The 14,598-nt window shown below is 33.6% G+C and overlaps 1 protein-coding gene across 10 annotated transcripts in view; it reads left to right on the top strand.

Annotated features, from left to right (window-relative positions):
* Nucleotides 1-14,598, top strand: part of Nf1 (neurofibromin 1) — a 272,178-nt gene that overhangs the window by 143,187 nt on the left and 114,393 nt on the right. For 8 of the 10 annotated variants that reach the window (XR_012438691.1, XM_074046432.1, XM_074046427.1 and 5 more), the window contains 5 exons: nt 1,930-2,065; nt 5,795-5,857; nt 10,810-10,968; nt 12,214-12,311; nt 13,529-13,675. Coding sequence is in view for 9 of the 10 variants with exons in the window: in XM_074046432.1 (XP_073902533.1) it covers nt 1,930-2,065; nt 5,795-5,857; nt 10,810-10,968; nt 12,214-12,311; nt 13,529-13,675 (603 nt within the window). In the remaining variant the exon portion in view is untranslated. The remainder of the gene's footprint in view (nt 1-1,929; nt 2,066-5,794; nt 5,858-10,809; nt 10,969-12,213; nt 12,312-13,528; nt 13,676-14,598) is intronic. The other 2 variants (XM_074046430.1, XM_074046428.1) reach the window with 1 other exon arrangement.

The following is a 14,598-nucleotide window of genomic DNA, read 5'->3' as shown; positions in this document are numbered from 1 at the left end:
TTCTTTCTCTGGCTTCCCAGAAATCACTGGCCATGATAAATTAATAACATCCGTCTCTGCTTTGCTGTTTTTTTTTTTATCTGTAAAAAAAAGAACAAACCCTGACAGGGTCTCACTGTGTATCCCAGGTTGACCTCAAATTCATAATCCTCTGCCTCAGCCCCCTGAATGCTGGGATTACAGGCATGTACAGCCACATCTGAACTATAAGGAATATGTTTTGAGAGTTTGGGTTAAGCCAATGGGGGAGTAAAGCTTGTGGATTTGTTAGCCATTGGGTAAAATTTACTCCATAAGGCAGGCATTATTATATGTGCCTTATTGATGTGAAAAACTGAGGCTCAGAGAAGTTGAGTATTGTGACCAGTTTCATAAAGCTGAAATTAAAATCTTTTAAGTCTGCCTTTGGAATCTTTTCCTTTAATCACAATACCACTCCCTTTAAGAAGTCATATTGATAAGAATTAGCAACACTGATCAAATAATGAAGTAAAGCAGGAAAAAGTGATGTCAGAGACAGGTTGAATGATATGATTAAGACAGTGATGGTGCCATTGACAACATGGGGCAAGATAAGAGTGTAAGTGGGAAAATCAGTTGGTTTGGGGATATAATGAGTTTTAAGTACTAATGTCAAAGGACAGCTAACAAAGTCAGACTGGACATGGAGTATATGAAAGCATGTATAACTTTACTAGGAGTCATAGAAATAGAACTTACATGAGATAGTCTTTTCTACTTAATAGATTGAGTGAGCATCCCTAAGTCAGAAATTCAAAATGCTTTAAAATATGAAAAAGTATTCTGAATTTTTGGGTTTGGAATATTCAACCAGTAAAGTCTATGCAATTATTCCAAAATAAAAAGCTGAAATCATATGCAGAAGGCAGAGAGATAGAAGGGTTATGGTCCAAGGCTGGTCCAGGCAAAAAGTGTGAGACCCTATCTGAAAAATAACTAAAGCAATATTGTGACTCATGTGGTAGAGTGCCTGCCCAGCAAGTGGGAAGCCCTGATTTCAAATCCTAGTACTGCAAAAAGAAAACAAAAAACAAAACCTAAGATTTGAAACACTTCTGTCCAAAACATTTCAGATATGGGATTCTCAGCCTGTATACTGTATCTGTGAGAATGCAGTGGGATAATAATTACTACACGCTGCTGTTAGTAGAGCCATCAATATTTAATAAAGTTAAATTTACTCAGAAGTTTGATTTTTAGTTAGCTGCCCTAGAGAAACATGAATATATGCAGGAATGTTCATTGCGGTGGTATCTGTTAAAGTGAGAAAATGTAACTGTTCATTAATAGATAAATCATGGTATACAACACAATGCACTTTTATGCAGCAAAGTGAATACACTAGATCTTCATGTATGAACATAGTTATATCAGAAACCTCATGAGAGAAAGTTGAATTTTATTATTAATAATGAAGATTTTTAAAGCTTTCATCATTCATATGTATGTGTGAATTTTTTCATATGGGTGTATACATATAAAGGAATGTGAACTGAAAGAACACCTGCTATTTTTGTTTTATACGTGGCCCTCCCTTATTTTTGCTCAGGTATTTTAAAGTGAATCTCAAATAATATTTCCAACGGACAACAGATTTTAAACACACACACACACACAGTCCTAGTATTTCCATACCCAATAAAATTAAAAGCAACCTCTAATAATATGAGGCAAATTTTGTGTTAATTTTTTCTGGTTGTCTCGAAATTGTCTTTTTTTTAAACAAATTTGTTGTTTGTTCAAATCAGTATTGAAAGTCCACACATTGCATCTGGGAGAATATCTCTTAAAGAGTCTCTTTTGAGAAGTGATTTTGTTTTAAACAAATGCTTTGATTTTACCTTTCTTGTGTGTGTGTGTGTGTGTGTGTGTGTGTGTGTGTGTGCGCACGCACATGTGTGCGTGTAGGTTAGAGCCATCAGAGAGCCTGGAGGAAAACCAGCGGAATCTTCTTCAAATGACTGAGAAGTTCTTCCACGCCATCATCAGTTCCTCCTCAGAATTCCCCCCTCAGCTTCGAAGTGTGTGCCACTGTTTATATCAGGTATGCTGAGTTAGAGACCGTTGTTAATCCATAGCTAAATTAAGAGGAATACTTTACCAAAAGAAGATGTATCTGCTTGATAGTAGATGGTCAGCAATCATACTGAGTCAAGTGGGTGAGTAACACATCAAGAATCGTTCTTGAAATTGCCTTTGAAAGAAACTTTAGTTTTTCTTCAGAGACATTTAAAGTACTTGAAGAGAACACCTGAAAATGCTAAATATTCATTCAAAGCAAGCTTAAATTCATTGAATCTATTGAATGTAGTGGGTATGGCTGAAATGAGATATGGAATTTTTTTGTTGTTATCTTTTGCCTGAATTACTTACACAGTATTTCACACATAAGGCAGGTACCTTGCTTTTTGCATTATAAATTACTTGACCTGTAATTTTGGTTTCTTTTATTAAGGTATAATTGGTTTATGTCATGTTTTCTCAAGACAGTCTGATCATTCTGTTTTATGTAGAATGCTGTTTCAGATAGATTGATTGCATCATCATTCAGACCGAGTTATTAGACTTCCTAACACTGTCACTGGAAATAATGGTTCAGAGTTCAAATGTCTACAGTCATTTCCGTCAGAAATTAGTTCTGTGTTATTGTGTCTCCTAGGTTTTTGAATTGCATATGCAGCTTTAGGAATTCTAGGGGGCCTGCAAATCTATATTAGCCTTCCAAGAAGGAAGAAATACTTTGGGTCTGGAGTTTGGGGTAAGAGTGTGGATAGGGAAAGAACTTACATGGTTATCAAAACCCATGTCTTTGTCTTTTTTGCAGAGTCACCCACAGCCCTTTGGGTTTTTTTTAGTACACTGCTTCCGTTGCTTAGAGACATTTAACAGTGTCAGTGAAATCACTGTTTAAAAAGGCTGTTTGAGGCTGTTTGGTGTGACTTTTTCCTCATTGCTATTTTAAAAGATGTATCTGCTATATCTATAAAAAGAAAACTTTTCACAATGCACATAGCTAATAAAGCATGCTTAGCATTCTTTCCTCTCATAATTTATCATGACTTTATTGCTTTTTCAAAAAGTCCAAGGATACTTAAGGAAAACCCCACATAATTTATTCAGCTGTTTAAATCTGAAGCTAGAGGATAGTTTAGTTGTAACATGAAACTTAATGCAGTGAATATTTTCTCTTAAGTTTGAGCCTTATTTAGGTTTCTCTTTAACTCAGTAATTTTTCTGTTTATGAAGCCAGGCAGATAAGAAATAGTGAGTACATATTAAAAATAGTCTAAGTAAGCTTCTTGGTTGCTTTCAGAGAGCAAATGGGTTTCTAAAATCACAGTGGCTTTGGCTTGAATTGGTTAAAAGTGAATGGGGCCTGTGATTACCTGAAAGATTTTAGTAGAAATTCTTCATGTGATTGTCATCCTAAATGAAAAATCTTTTTGTGTCATTAGCAAACTTGGGCACCAATTTGAGACCATAATACTGATAATAAAGAGGAACAGGATCCAACACTTAGTAAGTACTTAGGGAATGTTTAATGAAGGGATAAATTTCCTCATTCTTCATACCTAAGGACAAAATTCTTGCCAACTTTCATAGTTAGGGAAAGAAGTAATGAAAATCGAGTCAGGTGATGATTGGTAGCTTACTACATACTGTTGTGCTTTCTGGAGTAGTTCATAATGAAACAGCCTTATTAACCTTAATAACCCTTGAATTATGCTAGCATTACACAAAAAATTATTTTCTCTCAAAACATTGAAATGTTATGTCATTGCATTATTTTGAAGTATTGGACAAACGTAACAGTTGGAGTAGACTACTGTGAAACAAAGGCATGTTATAAATAAGGTTTTGTTTTTAATGAGTGATAACGGAATCTTACACTCACCAATTAAAGAGAAAGTTAGGGGAGAAAAAAAACCTTTTTATCTCATTATTTTTTTCATAAATCTCCTGCCAAGCTTAATGTTTTTCTTTTGTTTGCTTTTTTTGTTTTTATTCTGCTTCTCTCTTTTGGCTTTTACTTATCTTTCGACTTTGGCAATAGCACAATCATACTTTTGTACTTTTATGTTCTGCTGGAAGGGATAGTAGTCATTTTTTTTTCTTTAACAAATATGGCTCCTGGTTTGGGGACCTACTGGAGAAATTTTGAAGGCTAAGTGAGCATATTGTTGGTTAATAAGTTTCTCTGAGCTTTAACTCTTTTTATTTGTGTTCATATTTTGGCCTTTAAGCCTTTTCGTACCATACTTCACCTCTCTCTTACTTTACATGCCTTCTTTGCTTAGTGTACAGGATTAAAACCATATGAGATTCTCAACTGTGAACATGTTGTCAGACTTAAAATTAAGTCATTCTTGTGTATTAGCTTCCATTTTTCCTCCTGATACTTTAGGAACAAAGAGAAAAGAATAATTCCCAGGATGGATATTCTCTCATATTGTGGTGAGAGAATTCTGAAATAGAGCTGTTATGATTCTAAATAAATGTCATCTTTTCTCAATAAATCTGTTTCTTCAAACTAAAGTAGTTTACATACAGACTTTTAAGGCTATAAATGATAGTTGAATACCATAATTGAAAAAAATTTTAAATGACATATTTACATGATTACTTGTGTTTTTGTATCTAGTCTAAAGTTTGAAGCAAAGCTCTGTGAAATAAGAATTTGTTCTTTTTGTTTTACTGGTACCTCCCAGTGATTACAATATAATGTTTGGCATCTAACTTACACAAAAACTAGATGGATGGATGGATGTCAAAGTTTGTTATGGATTATGTGCTGGATGCTTAGAATTCTCAGAATAAAATGCCCTGTGTTTGTGGATTAAAGAACTCTTGTTTGGTTTTTAAATATCTAAAAAGTAATTGTTTTGCGTAGTGTAGTGCAGTCAGGAGTCTTTTAATTTTGAAAGAACTTAACTGATACGTCTTTGATGAGTTTGATGAGTGTCTTTTTTTTTGAGGGGGAGAGTCTGACTGTTAACTTTAATGAGTAAAAATAGTTTAAGCAGACTTACAGGTTTTTTTTTTTTTAATTTTCTCTACAGTTTAACTTTAATATTCATGCTTTTTTTTTCTAGCTGAGCTGATATGATAACATTCTTCCAAATAATGCAGAACTATTAATGTCCTCAGAATCATTTCAGGAAGTACCTGCAAACACAGAAAATCATGTGAAATGCTAAGAGTAATCTTTTGTAGAGAGAGAAATTTTAAATTTATAATCTGTAAGCCGAATTTTTTTGCTATATCTAACCATTTAATTTTTATTTTAGTCAGTAGGATCTTAATTAAATGCCAGATATTGGAAAAATAATGTTAAGTCGATTGAAGGATACACAGAGAAGTACTCTAAATATCAGGAAAAACTTCTGTAGACACAAAATGTTTTTAGTGTGTGGTCTACTTCTATAAACATTTTATATAAAATTTATTTAAAGCTAGTTAATTTACTCAAATGTAAATATTCCATATCCTCAAATTCACTTGGGGAAAGCTTTTCTGTGATTCATAGCCAGAAATAGTAGACATGATTGGGTCTCAACATTTCTTGCTGTTTATTAAGTACTTGGCTTAAAAATGTAATAAAAATTAAAACCCAGAATTAAAATTCATCCCTCAAAATTCAGTTGATTTCTGATTTTTGTTGATTCCATCTGTGTTACATTTTATTGTGTAATTTTATGTACAAGCCAACATTGTTTTTGTTGCTGTATGTAGTTGGTGCTGTGACATGTTTGTGCTCATCTCTGTTCTGTAGGCAACTTGCCACTCCCTACTGAATAAAGCTACAGTAAAAGAAAAAAAGGAAAACAAAAAATCAGTAAGTTTGGAGAACTTTTTATTAGCTGTTTCTTTCAAAGCAAACCAAAAATCTTTTGCTGTTTGTTCAGAACATCTTCACTTTCAGCCTATTTGACCTTCACTGTAAAATCATTCTACTAATTCTGGCACAAAATAGCTTTCATTTCAATTAACCCTGGAATTAAGTTACATTGAAACATTCTCTGTGTCCCTTTGGTTTGATTTATCCCAAAGACATTTTGTGGACATTTGTTGCATTTTGGATATCCTTGGTCTAATTTCGTTGTTATTTTTTAAATTATAAATGAATGCAAAAAAAAAAAAAAACCTTAATTTCAAGGCCTTAGGAAATGCTGATTGTCTTCATTCTTGCTTCTTGTTTGCAGGTCATGTGAGTGGTTTCTTTCCATAGAAGTAAAAAAAAGATTTTCCTAATTGTTGGAAGGTATATGGTGGGAAAAGTGTCACTTTTTTTTTTGGCAGTGCTAGGCAATGAACCCAGGGTCTTGTGTATGCTAGGCAAGAACTCTACCAAAAAGTATAACTTTCTAAATCTAATATAAAAGTTGCTAAATTTTATTTATTTACTTTTTTACTCCTTATATTTTTATCTAGACAGTCTCAGGCAGGACTTAGATGTTTGTGCTTTGATTATAGAAATTCTAATGGTGAAACCACTTTTACCCCAAAGAAAATCAATATTAAGTCATTGGAATGAAAGGAAAACTCAGGGAGTCCATCCTTGTGGAGAGACACCTCATTTTGCAAACATGATATAAATACACTGCCTGCTTCTATGAACTTACCCTTAATGTGCAAGGAAGAAAATTATGATAGCCCTAGTTATATTCTTCCAGTAGATGAAATTTCAATTTATAACTTGCATTCATTTTAAATGTGCTGTTATCTGTTATTTTGACTTATCCTTATCAAGCTGAATCCTATTTTTGTTCATATAATCCAAATGATTATAGAGAAAGATGTAAAGAAAACTTTTAGAAGTCAGGTGGTTACTTTCTTAAAAATAATTTAAAGTTTAATTTTCATGTGGTTTCATCTTTCATTTCTTATCTTGGCTTTGAGACAAATTTCTGTTTTAAAATTCAGAACTATATTAAAATTTAGAGACATGTACTTTTATTATGCCCATTCAAGAATTTCTTTTTGAGTATGTTACGTAAATTTGGATACCTAAGAGCAAATGGATCAGATTGCATAGCTTTCTTGCTCAGTTAAAGACATTTACTTTTAATGCTTCAGCCTTCTACTTCTAAGCATATGTGGGTGTAACATAATATACACCATCACTGTTGAAATTAATTTACTGTTTCTAACATTCTTGTTCAGTATTATACTAATGCTGTTGTGTAGTGTTTCACATAAATTAAAATCCAGGCTTTCAGTGTTTCTGTAGAGCATGTTTTCTAGCTTTCCTAACATTGCTTTATTTATTATGATTTTGTTTAAAATTGTTCTTTGGAATGTTTGTTTTTTTTTCTTCCTACTAGAGTTATTTTCAGATTTTTTTTTTAAGTTTCTGGTTAACACTAAGTTTTGGAATGTATTTCTCAGCACAGGTGATATGAGGTCCTCATGGAAATAAGGGAAATCTAATTGGTACTTTAAGGTATTTTAGAGCATATTCCAAAGTATAAAGATAGTCATTATAAATTTAAAATGTCACTTTTGGAGTTTGCTTAACAAAATCTGGTGATCTCCCATCCTCTGGTGGTGGCACTGGGGATTGAACACAGGGCTTCAGAGCTTGCTAGGCAGATGCTCTACTGCTTGAGCCACTCTACCAGCTAGTGATCATTTCTGCTTAACTCAAGGAGAACTTGTAGCAATTACTCATGTGCAGGTCCTTCTGCTGATAGGCAGTTTATAACTGCATTTATTTGCATTATGTACTTCAGCTTTTACCAAGGAAGTAAAGGGGACATTGGCTGATAACTGGTCTCAGCACTTAGACTGGCCTAACATTGACCTTGAATGTAGAATATTTTTTGGGTCCAAATTGGATTTTTATAGATTGAAAAAAAAAAAGACTACTTGAGTATATGTATCATGTAAAATTACACTGATGCTAATTAGTGGTGAAAAAAAGTCAGACCTTTTATAAAATTGACTCATAAATTTGATATACAGTATTTGTATTAATATTGACTATATTTTATCAGGTTTTAGTCTCAAAAATACAGAAACTACCATCAGTGAGATACATATTATATGATACATGAAACTGTGTGTATTCCTAAAGCCATCAATCCTTTGGGTTTTGACATGAATTATTTTTTGAGATGTGAAAGATATAAAAACAGTACTCTACATAAATTTTACAGTAGTCTTTTATGAAATAATTCAGACTTTTCTTAAATTCTGAGCCTGAGAGTTAAATATAAATTAGGATTCAATACTTACATAGAGTCATACTCTATAAGATCTTTATCCTAAGGAAAACCAGTAAATAGCTACTTTCAAAAAATATATTTTATAAGCACTCTCTGTGAGTGTACATTATTGGTATTTATGAGACATTTTCTAAACCAACTAGTTCTTTGAAAACCAAACTGTGGCAGTTGATATTTTCAAAACTATTTGAAGATTTTAATGTGTTAATCTGAATGCACTACTAATTGTTTTTATACAACCTACTTAAAATTAAATACAAGCAGGTTTTGAACTGGGGTGTGGCTCACGGATAGAATGTGTGCTTAGCATGCACAGGCCCTGGGACTGATACCCAGAACCAAAAATAAAGAGTAAAACGAGCACGTGTTGCTTCTCTTTCTTCTTGCTAGCGCTTTTCTTAAAGGCTTCAAGTCTTTTATTACCTTTACCCGTAGTTCATCTGTTTTAAGATTAAAATTTGGAGTCCTAACAGAATTACTTAGTTAATATCAGTGGTTATCTGTGAACATTCTGAAATTATATGACAAATTTTGTGTGTTGGTACTGAAAAGGTTAATAGACATAAATTTTCTTCTTAATTCTATATCTAAAATTGTATTTCAGCTAAAAATAATAGTTTTTAGGTTTTAAAGCATTCTTCTAAGAAGCTATATTTAGCCACCTTGCCTAGTTTCTCCTTATTTCAGAGTAAGGTTATTCTTCATGCAATAAGCACCCAAAGAACTGTAACACAAAGCTTCCTAAGCTATGTAGTGTAAGTGAAGGTGAGAACACATTACTTACATCATTACCTCAGTTGTCACCTCTTACAAAGACTTTTTTAAACCTCAAAAACCATTTTCTAATGTCTTATCAGATACGATAGAAAGTTATTTTGGGATTATAGGCAGTGCATAAAAACACATTTAAAGCTGGGCACCAGAGTTCACACCTGTATTCCTACCTTCTTGGGAGGCTGAAATCAGGAGGATTGTGGTTTGAGTCCAGCCTGGGAAAATAGTTTGAGACCCCATCTTCAAAATAACCAGAGCAAAGTTGAATGGAGGTATGGCTCAAGTAGTAGAGTGCCTTCTTTGCAAGCTTGAAGCCCTGAGTTCAAACTCCAGTTCCACCATAAAAAGAAAAAAAAAGTTAAAATATGGACCTCCATGATGCACTAAATAGGATAGGATGCAGTAAAATAACCTTTTTTTTTCCCACCCCAGAGTTAATCTGGAGTCAGTGAGTAATGTGAATTCCTGACAAGAAATGTTACCTTATTGAGGCCTGTGAAGAAAAAAGTGGTGTTATGTGAGATTCTGTACATAAGTTCCATTTTCTCTTCCCCCAACCCCAAGAACCCTTTGAAATAAAGATTTATTCCTACAATCCCAGAATATTAAGTGCTAGGGTTTCACCATTATAGTTGACTAATTGCTTTAAATAATAGCCTCACTAAGTAAAAAATAAATATCTGTGTAGTATATATAAAAATGTAAATTCCAGAATAATGCAATTTTCATATGTTGACTTAAAATGGGGGTGGCACTGGAAAAAGATGGGAGTTAAGCCAGTTTTTGCACTTTTCCCAATCTAATGTGCCTTTTGGTCTACTGCCATACCACCCTGAATGTGCCTGATCTCGTCTAATGTGCTTTTGCTTATCTTCAACGTTAGAATGTTTTTTAAAGAATAATTTTTTTGACATTTTAAGACAGTCTTTCTGTGTAGTTCAAGGCTGGCCTTGAATTCTCAATCTTTCTTCTCCCTCCCAAGTGCTGAGATTATAGGCATGTACCACCATGCCCTGCACTAATCTATTTTAGAGAATAGATTTATGCTTTTCAGGGTGGGCAACCATTTCTTGAATCCTTAATTTTTCATTTGGCAGAATTATTAATTGAGGTAGATATAGGAGTTCTCTCTTCTGGTGGGATCCTTTTTTTCTTTTAGGTTTCCAAGAATTGTGTTTCTCCGCTGGCTTAAGTAATAGGTAGGTCATTATATTACAATGCATGCTGGTAAAGAAAAGGAACAGGCAGTAACATTGTAAGTTTTTTGCTCTCAGTAGGAATCTAAGAAAAATTTTGTATATGGAAAGCATTTTTTTCCCCAAACTTCAATTGTAGCTGGTGTACAACCAAATGTAAATGTTTACTGTTAGGTAGAGGATGGTTAGAGGCTGTGCTTTTGGAAATGTAGCTTCACCTTACAAAACTTGATCAAGTTTTCATGTCTGTTATATTTAGAAAAATACGTTAATATTTGTGTGAAATTCAGTCTACTTTCATTACTCATCAGACTCGTACTATAAACAGTGATGATAAGATCTTTTTTTCAGGTCTCTTCTACAAGGTTTTTCTTTTTCAGATAAATTAATTGTGCTTTAAAATGATAGAAGATTGCAGTTAAGGGTAAATTTTGTTTTCTGATGTTTGCAGAGAAGGAGAAAAATAGAAAATTGTCATTCATAAGGATTGATTGAGAATTTTTGTAACAAGTTTAACCATTGAGTTCTTTGTTTCCTTTTCTTTGTTTTAAGTCAAATCTTGTAATTCAGTTCTCACTCCTTGTCTTTAGGTGGTTAGCCAGCGTTTCCCTCAGAACAGCATCGGTGCAGTGGGAAGTGCCATGTTCCTCAGATTTATCAACCCTGCTATCGTCTCTCCGTATGAAGCAGGGATTTTAGATAAAAAGCCACCTCCTAGAATTGAAAGGGGCTTGAAATTAATGTCAAAGGTGAATTATCTTGATAATTTAGCTATCTTTTCATTTATTTTCCAACTCAGTTTTCAGTTTTTCATACTCTCAGTATGTTCTCTAGGATTTACTTTTGAAATGCCATATATTTTTAATTACGTTGTTTTGTACTAATTTGTTTATATTTACAAAGGAATTCATTAAAGAGGTATCTCGTTGACCCTTCTATCAGTGGGAAGATACATTAGCAATGTCTTTACTTCCAAAGATGGTTTTTTATGTAATTCTGGAAATTTTGGAATAGAGACAGAAATGTAGACTATAGGATCTTTTATTTGAAAAGACATTTAAAATTTAAAATATATATTTAAATCTGTATATGTAATTATTATATTTATATTTGGAAATAATAGAAATAAGGCCTAGAGTAATTTATAGATTAAGGAATAGTTTTGTTTTGTTTTGCTTTTTTTGGTGGTGCTAGGATTTGAACTACTGAATCACACCCCTCAGCTCAAGGAATAGATTTTAACTGCCAATAGAAATTTTATCAGAGAAAATTTTTTTTGTGTGTGTGGTATTGGGATTTGAACTCAGGGCATACACCTTGAGCCATTCCACCAGCCCTTTTTTTGTGATGCATTTTTTTCAAGATAGGGTCTTGAGAACTATTTGCCATAGCTGACTTCGAACCATGATCCTCTTTTTTAATGAATTAATTTATTTTATTTTTCTTTTATTCATATGTGCATACAATGTTTGGGTTATTTCTCCCCCCTTTCTCCCGCCCTCTCCTTCCCCCCCCCCCCCCCGGCTACCAGGCAGAAACTATTTTGCCCTTATCTCTAATTTTGTTGAAGAGAGAGTATGAGCAATAATAGGAAGGAACAAGGGTTTTTGCTAGTTGAGATAAGGATAGCTGTACAGGGAATTGACTCACATTGCTTTCCTATACATGTGTGCTACTTTCTAAATTAATTCTTCTTGAACTAACCTTTTGTCTAGTTCCTGGTCCCCTTCTCTTACTGGCCTCTGTCACTTTAAAGTATCTGCATTGAGGGCAACAAATGCTATCTATTTTTTTGGGTGGACTAACACCAAAATTATTAAGACTGAAACTTTATTGCATTTAAACCATGATCCTCTTGATGTCTGCTTCCTGAGTAGCTAGGATTACAGGCATAAGCCACTGGCACCCAGCGATAATTCATATTTTTTTAAAAAATATTAATGTATAGATTTTATACAGTAAATAATTTCTTTCTGACCCTTTTGATTGTTTAGATACTTCAGAGTATTGCCAATCATGTTCTCTTCACAAAAGAAGAACATATGCGGCCTTTTAATGATTTTGTGAAAAGCAACTTTGATTTGGCACGAAGGTAAGCAGCTTCATACACGGTCATTTACTCTGTTTGAATCAAGTATTCTCAGTTTCACTTAATCAAGTCCATATATCTGGTCTACATTAAGCTCCTGCATAGGTTTTTTTTCCTCTTCCCTTTCTATGTTAAGAACGTATTTTGTCTTAGTTTACTATAAAAGACATCATAAAATAAATCCATATTCTTTATAATTTTGTGGGGTTTCTTTATTTGAAAACCATATCTACTAAGTAAGGAACTTGAGTTTTCTACAATATGAGAGCAAGAAAGAAGATTCCTTTTATTAAAAACTAAAACCAAACTGGTAATGATAATTCATATAATATATAGTTAGAATTTTTTGGTTTTGGAATATTTTTGCTACTTCAATTTGGAATTATATCTGAACTAAAAAGTTGCTCTGTAAGCCAAGTAATTCAAAAGTGTAAGACTTTGTTTATGAATAACTGAACAATTTTGAGGCTTATTATGTTAGAAAATTTTCCTGCTGAATTTCCATAACAAACTAATTGTTACACTTTATTTCTCTAAGTTGGCTAGTTTGCAAATGAGGGATAATACCATCTTTACTCAAGTTGTTTTTAGAGAAACAAATGAGTTGGTTTATGAGAAAGTGCTTTGCAAATGTCAGTTAATGTCCAGATTTTGCTTTTTACCAGTATAAATCTAATCTATCTCACTTTAAAGCCAGCTTTATGAACCTCCCTCTTCCAGTTTATCACTATCATCGTTCTTACTGACTTTTCTGTTAGGGAAATTAGAGTTTAAAAGATGGACTGCTGAACTACAAGCTGAATTGGAGAGAAAGTGAATATCAGCAGAAGATTTGTGTTCTAGGAAATTGCCCATAGAAATTTAAGAGAATCAAGCAAGGTTTTGACCCTGGCTCTGACAGATAGACTATGTAACTTTGGAGAGGTCTTTTATTTGATCTGGCCCTCCATTTCCTTATCTGTAAAATACTAGGTTCTCCTTAGATCTCATCCATCTAAATTTGTTTTCTAAAGCTGAAACCAGGTATCAGAAATGGAAAGCCAAGTTTCTCCTTGTCTTCCTGTCTTGGTTTAAGGACAATTCACATTATGTAAATAAGTCCCCTGTATTTGTTATCAGTTACGTGACAAATTATATTGTTAATAATTCATATAAGTTTAACTCACACACACATTAGTCTATGTGGTATTGACAATTCTAATGACTTTTCATTTTTAAAGGTTTTTCCTTGATATTGCATCAGATTGTCCCACAAGTGATGCAGTAAATCATAGTCTTTCCTTCATCAGTGATGGTAATGTGCTTGCTTTACATCGTCTGCTTTGGAACAATCAGGAAAAAATTGGGCAGTATCTTTCCAGCAACAGGTACGATTTCCTAGTCATGGGGAAATTGAACACTCTCAGTTTAAATTAATAAAATTATTTCGTCATCAGTAGTGGTTTTTATTTTATATCTTTTTGCGGTACGACATATAACCTGGAAAGAGAAATGTAGACTTTTTAAAAAATATATAGGCTACAGGTTAAGTCATACTAAATAATCAACAAATTTACCTATATGTGCTACTGACTTTGTGTGTGTGTAGAACTGGGGATTGAACTGAGGGACTATGCACCCTACCACTTGAGCCATGTCCGTAGCCCTTTTGCTTTTATTTATTTTTTTTTTTGGATAGGGGTCTTATGCTAACTTTGCCTGGATTGACGTTGAACTGCGATCTTCCTGCCTCTACCTCCTGAGTAGCTGGGATAAAGGTGTGAACCACCACTCCTGGCTTGTTTTTGAGACAGGTTCTTGCACTAACTTTGCCCAGGCTGGCTGGCCTCCAACTGCAGTCCTCCATTCACTGCCTCCTGAGTAGCTGATATCCAACTTTTTTTTTAAATCACAAATTAGGCCTTTGAGTTTTTTCTCATTCTCAAACTGTCAAAATTAATGTGCAGTAAGACACAGATAAGATTAGATTTACTAGAAAATCAAATGAATATTGGCATTTGAATCTGAAGAAGAGTTAATCCCTGGGAATTTTAACAGTTAAAACATTGTCATTGGGCTCTATCTCAAGTGGTAGAGGTCTTGGGTTCAATCCCTAGTACCGCAATTATTTACATTCTGTGATAAGCTCATTTGTGATAACTGTTGGGTTTTTTTGAGACAGCCTTGCTATATAGCTTAGACTAGTATGGAACTCACAATCCTCCTACCTCACCTCAGCTTCCTGAGTGCTAAAATTACAGGTACACACCCCTACACCTGGTTATGTAGAAAATGTTGTGTAGTGGCCAGA

This window comes from Castor canadensis, chromosome 11 (genome assembly GCF_047511655.1).
Source record: "Castor canadensis chromosome 11, mCasCan1.hap1v2, whole genome shotgun sequence".
Taxonomy (NCBI): Eukaryota; Metazoa; Chordata; class Mammalia; order Rodentia; family Castoridae; genus Castor; species Castor canadensis.
This window is presented reverse-complemented; position numbering and strand designations above follow the sequence as displayed.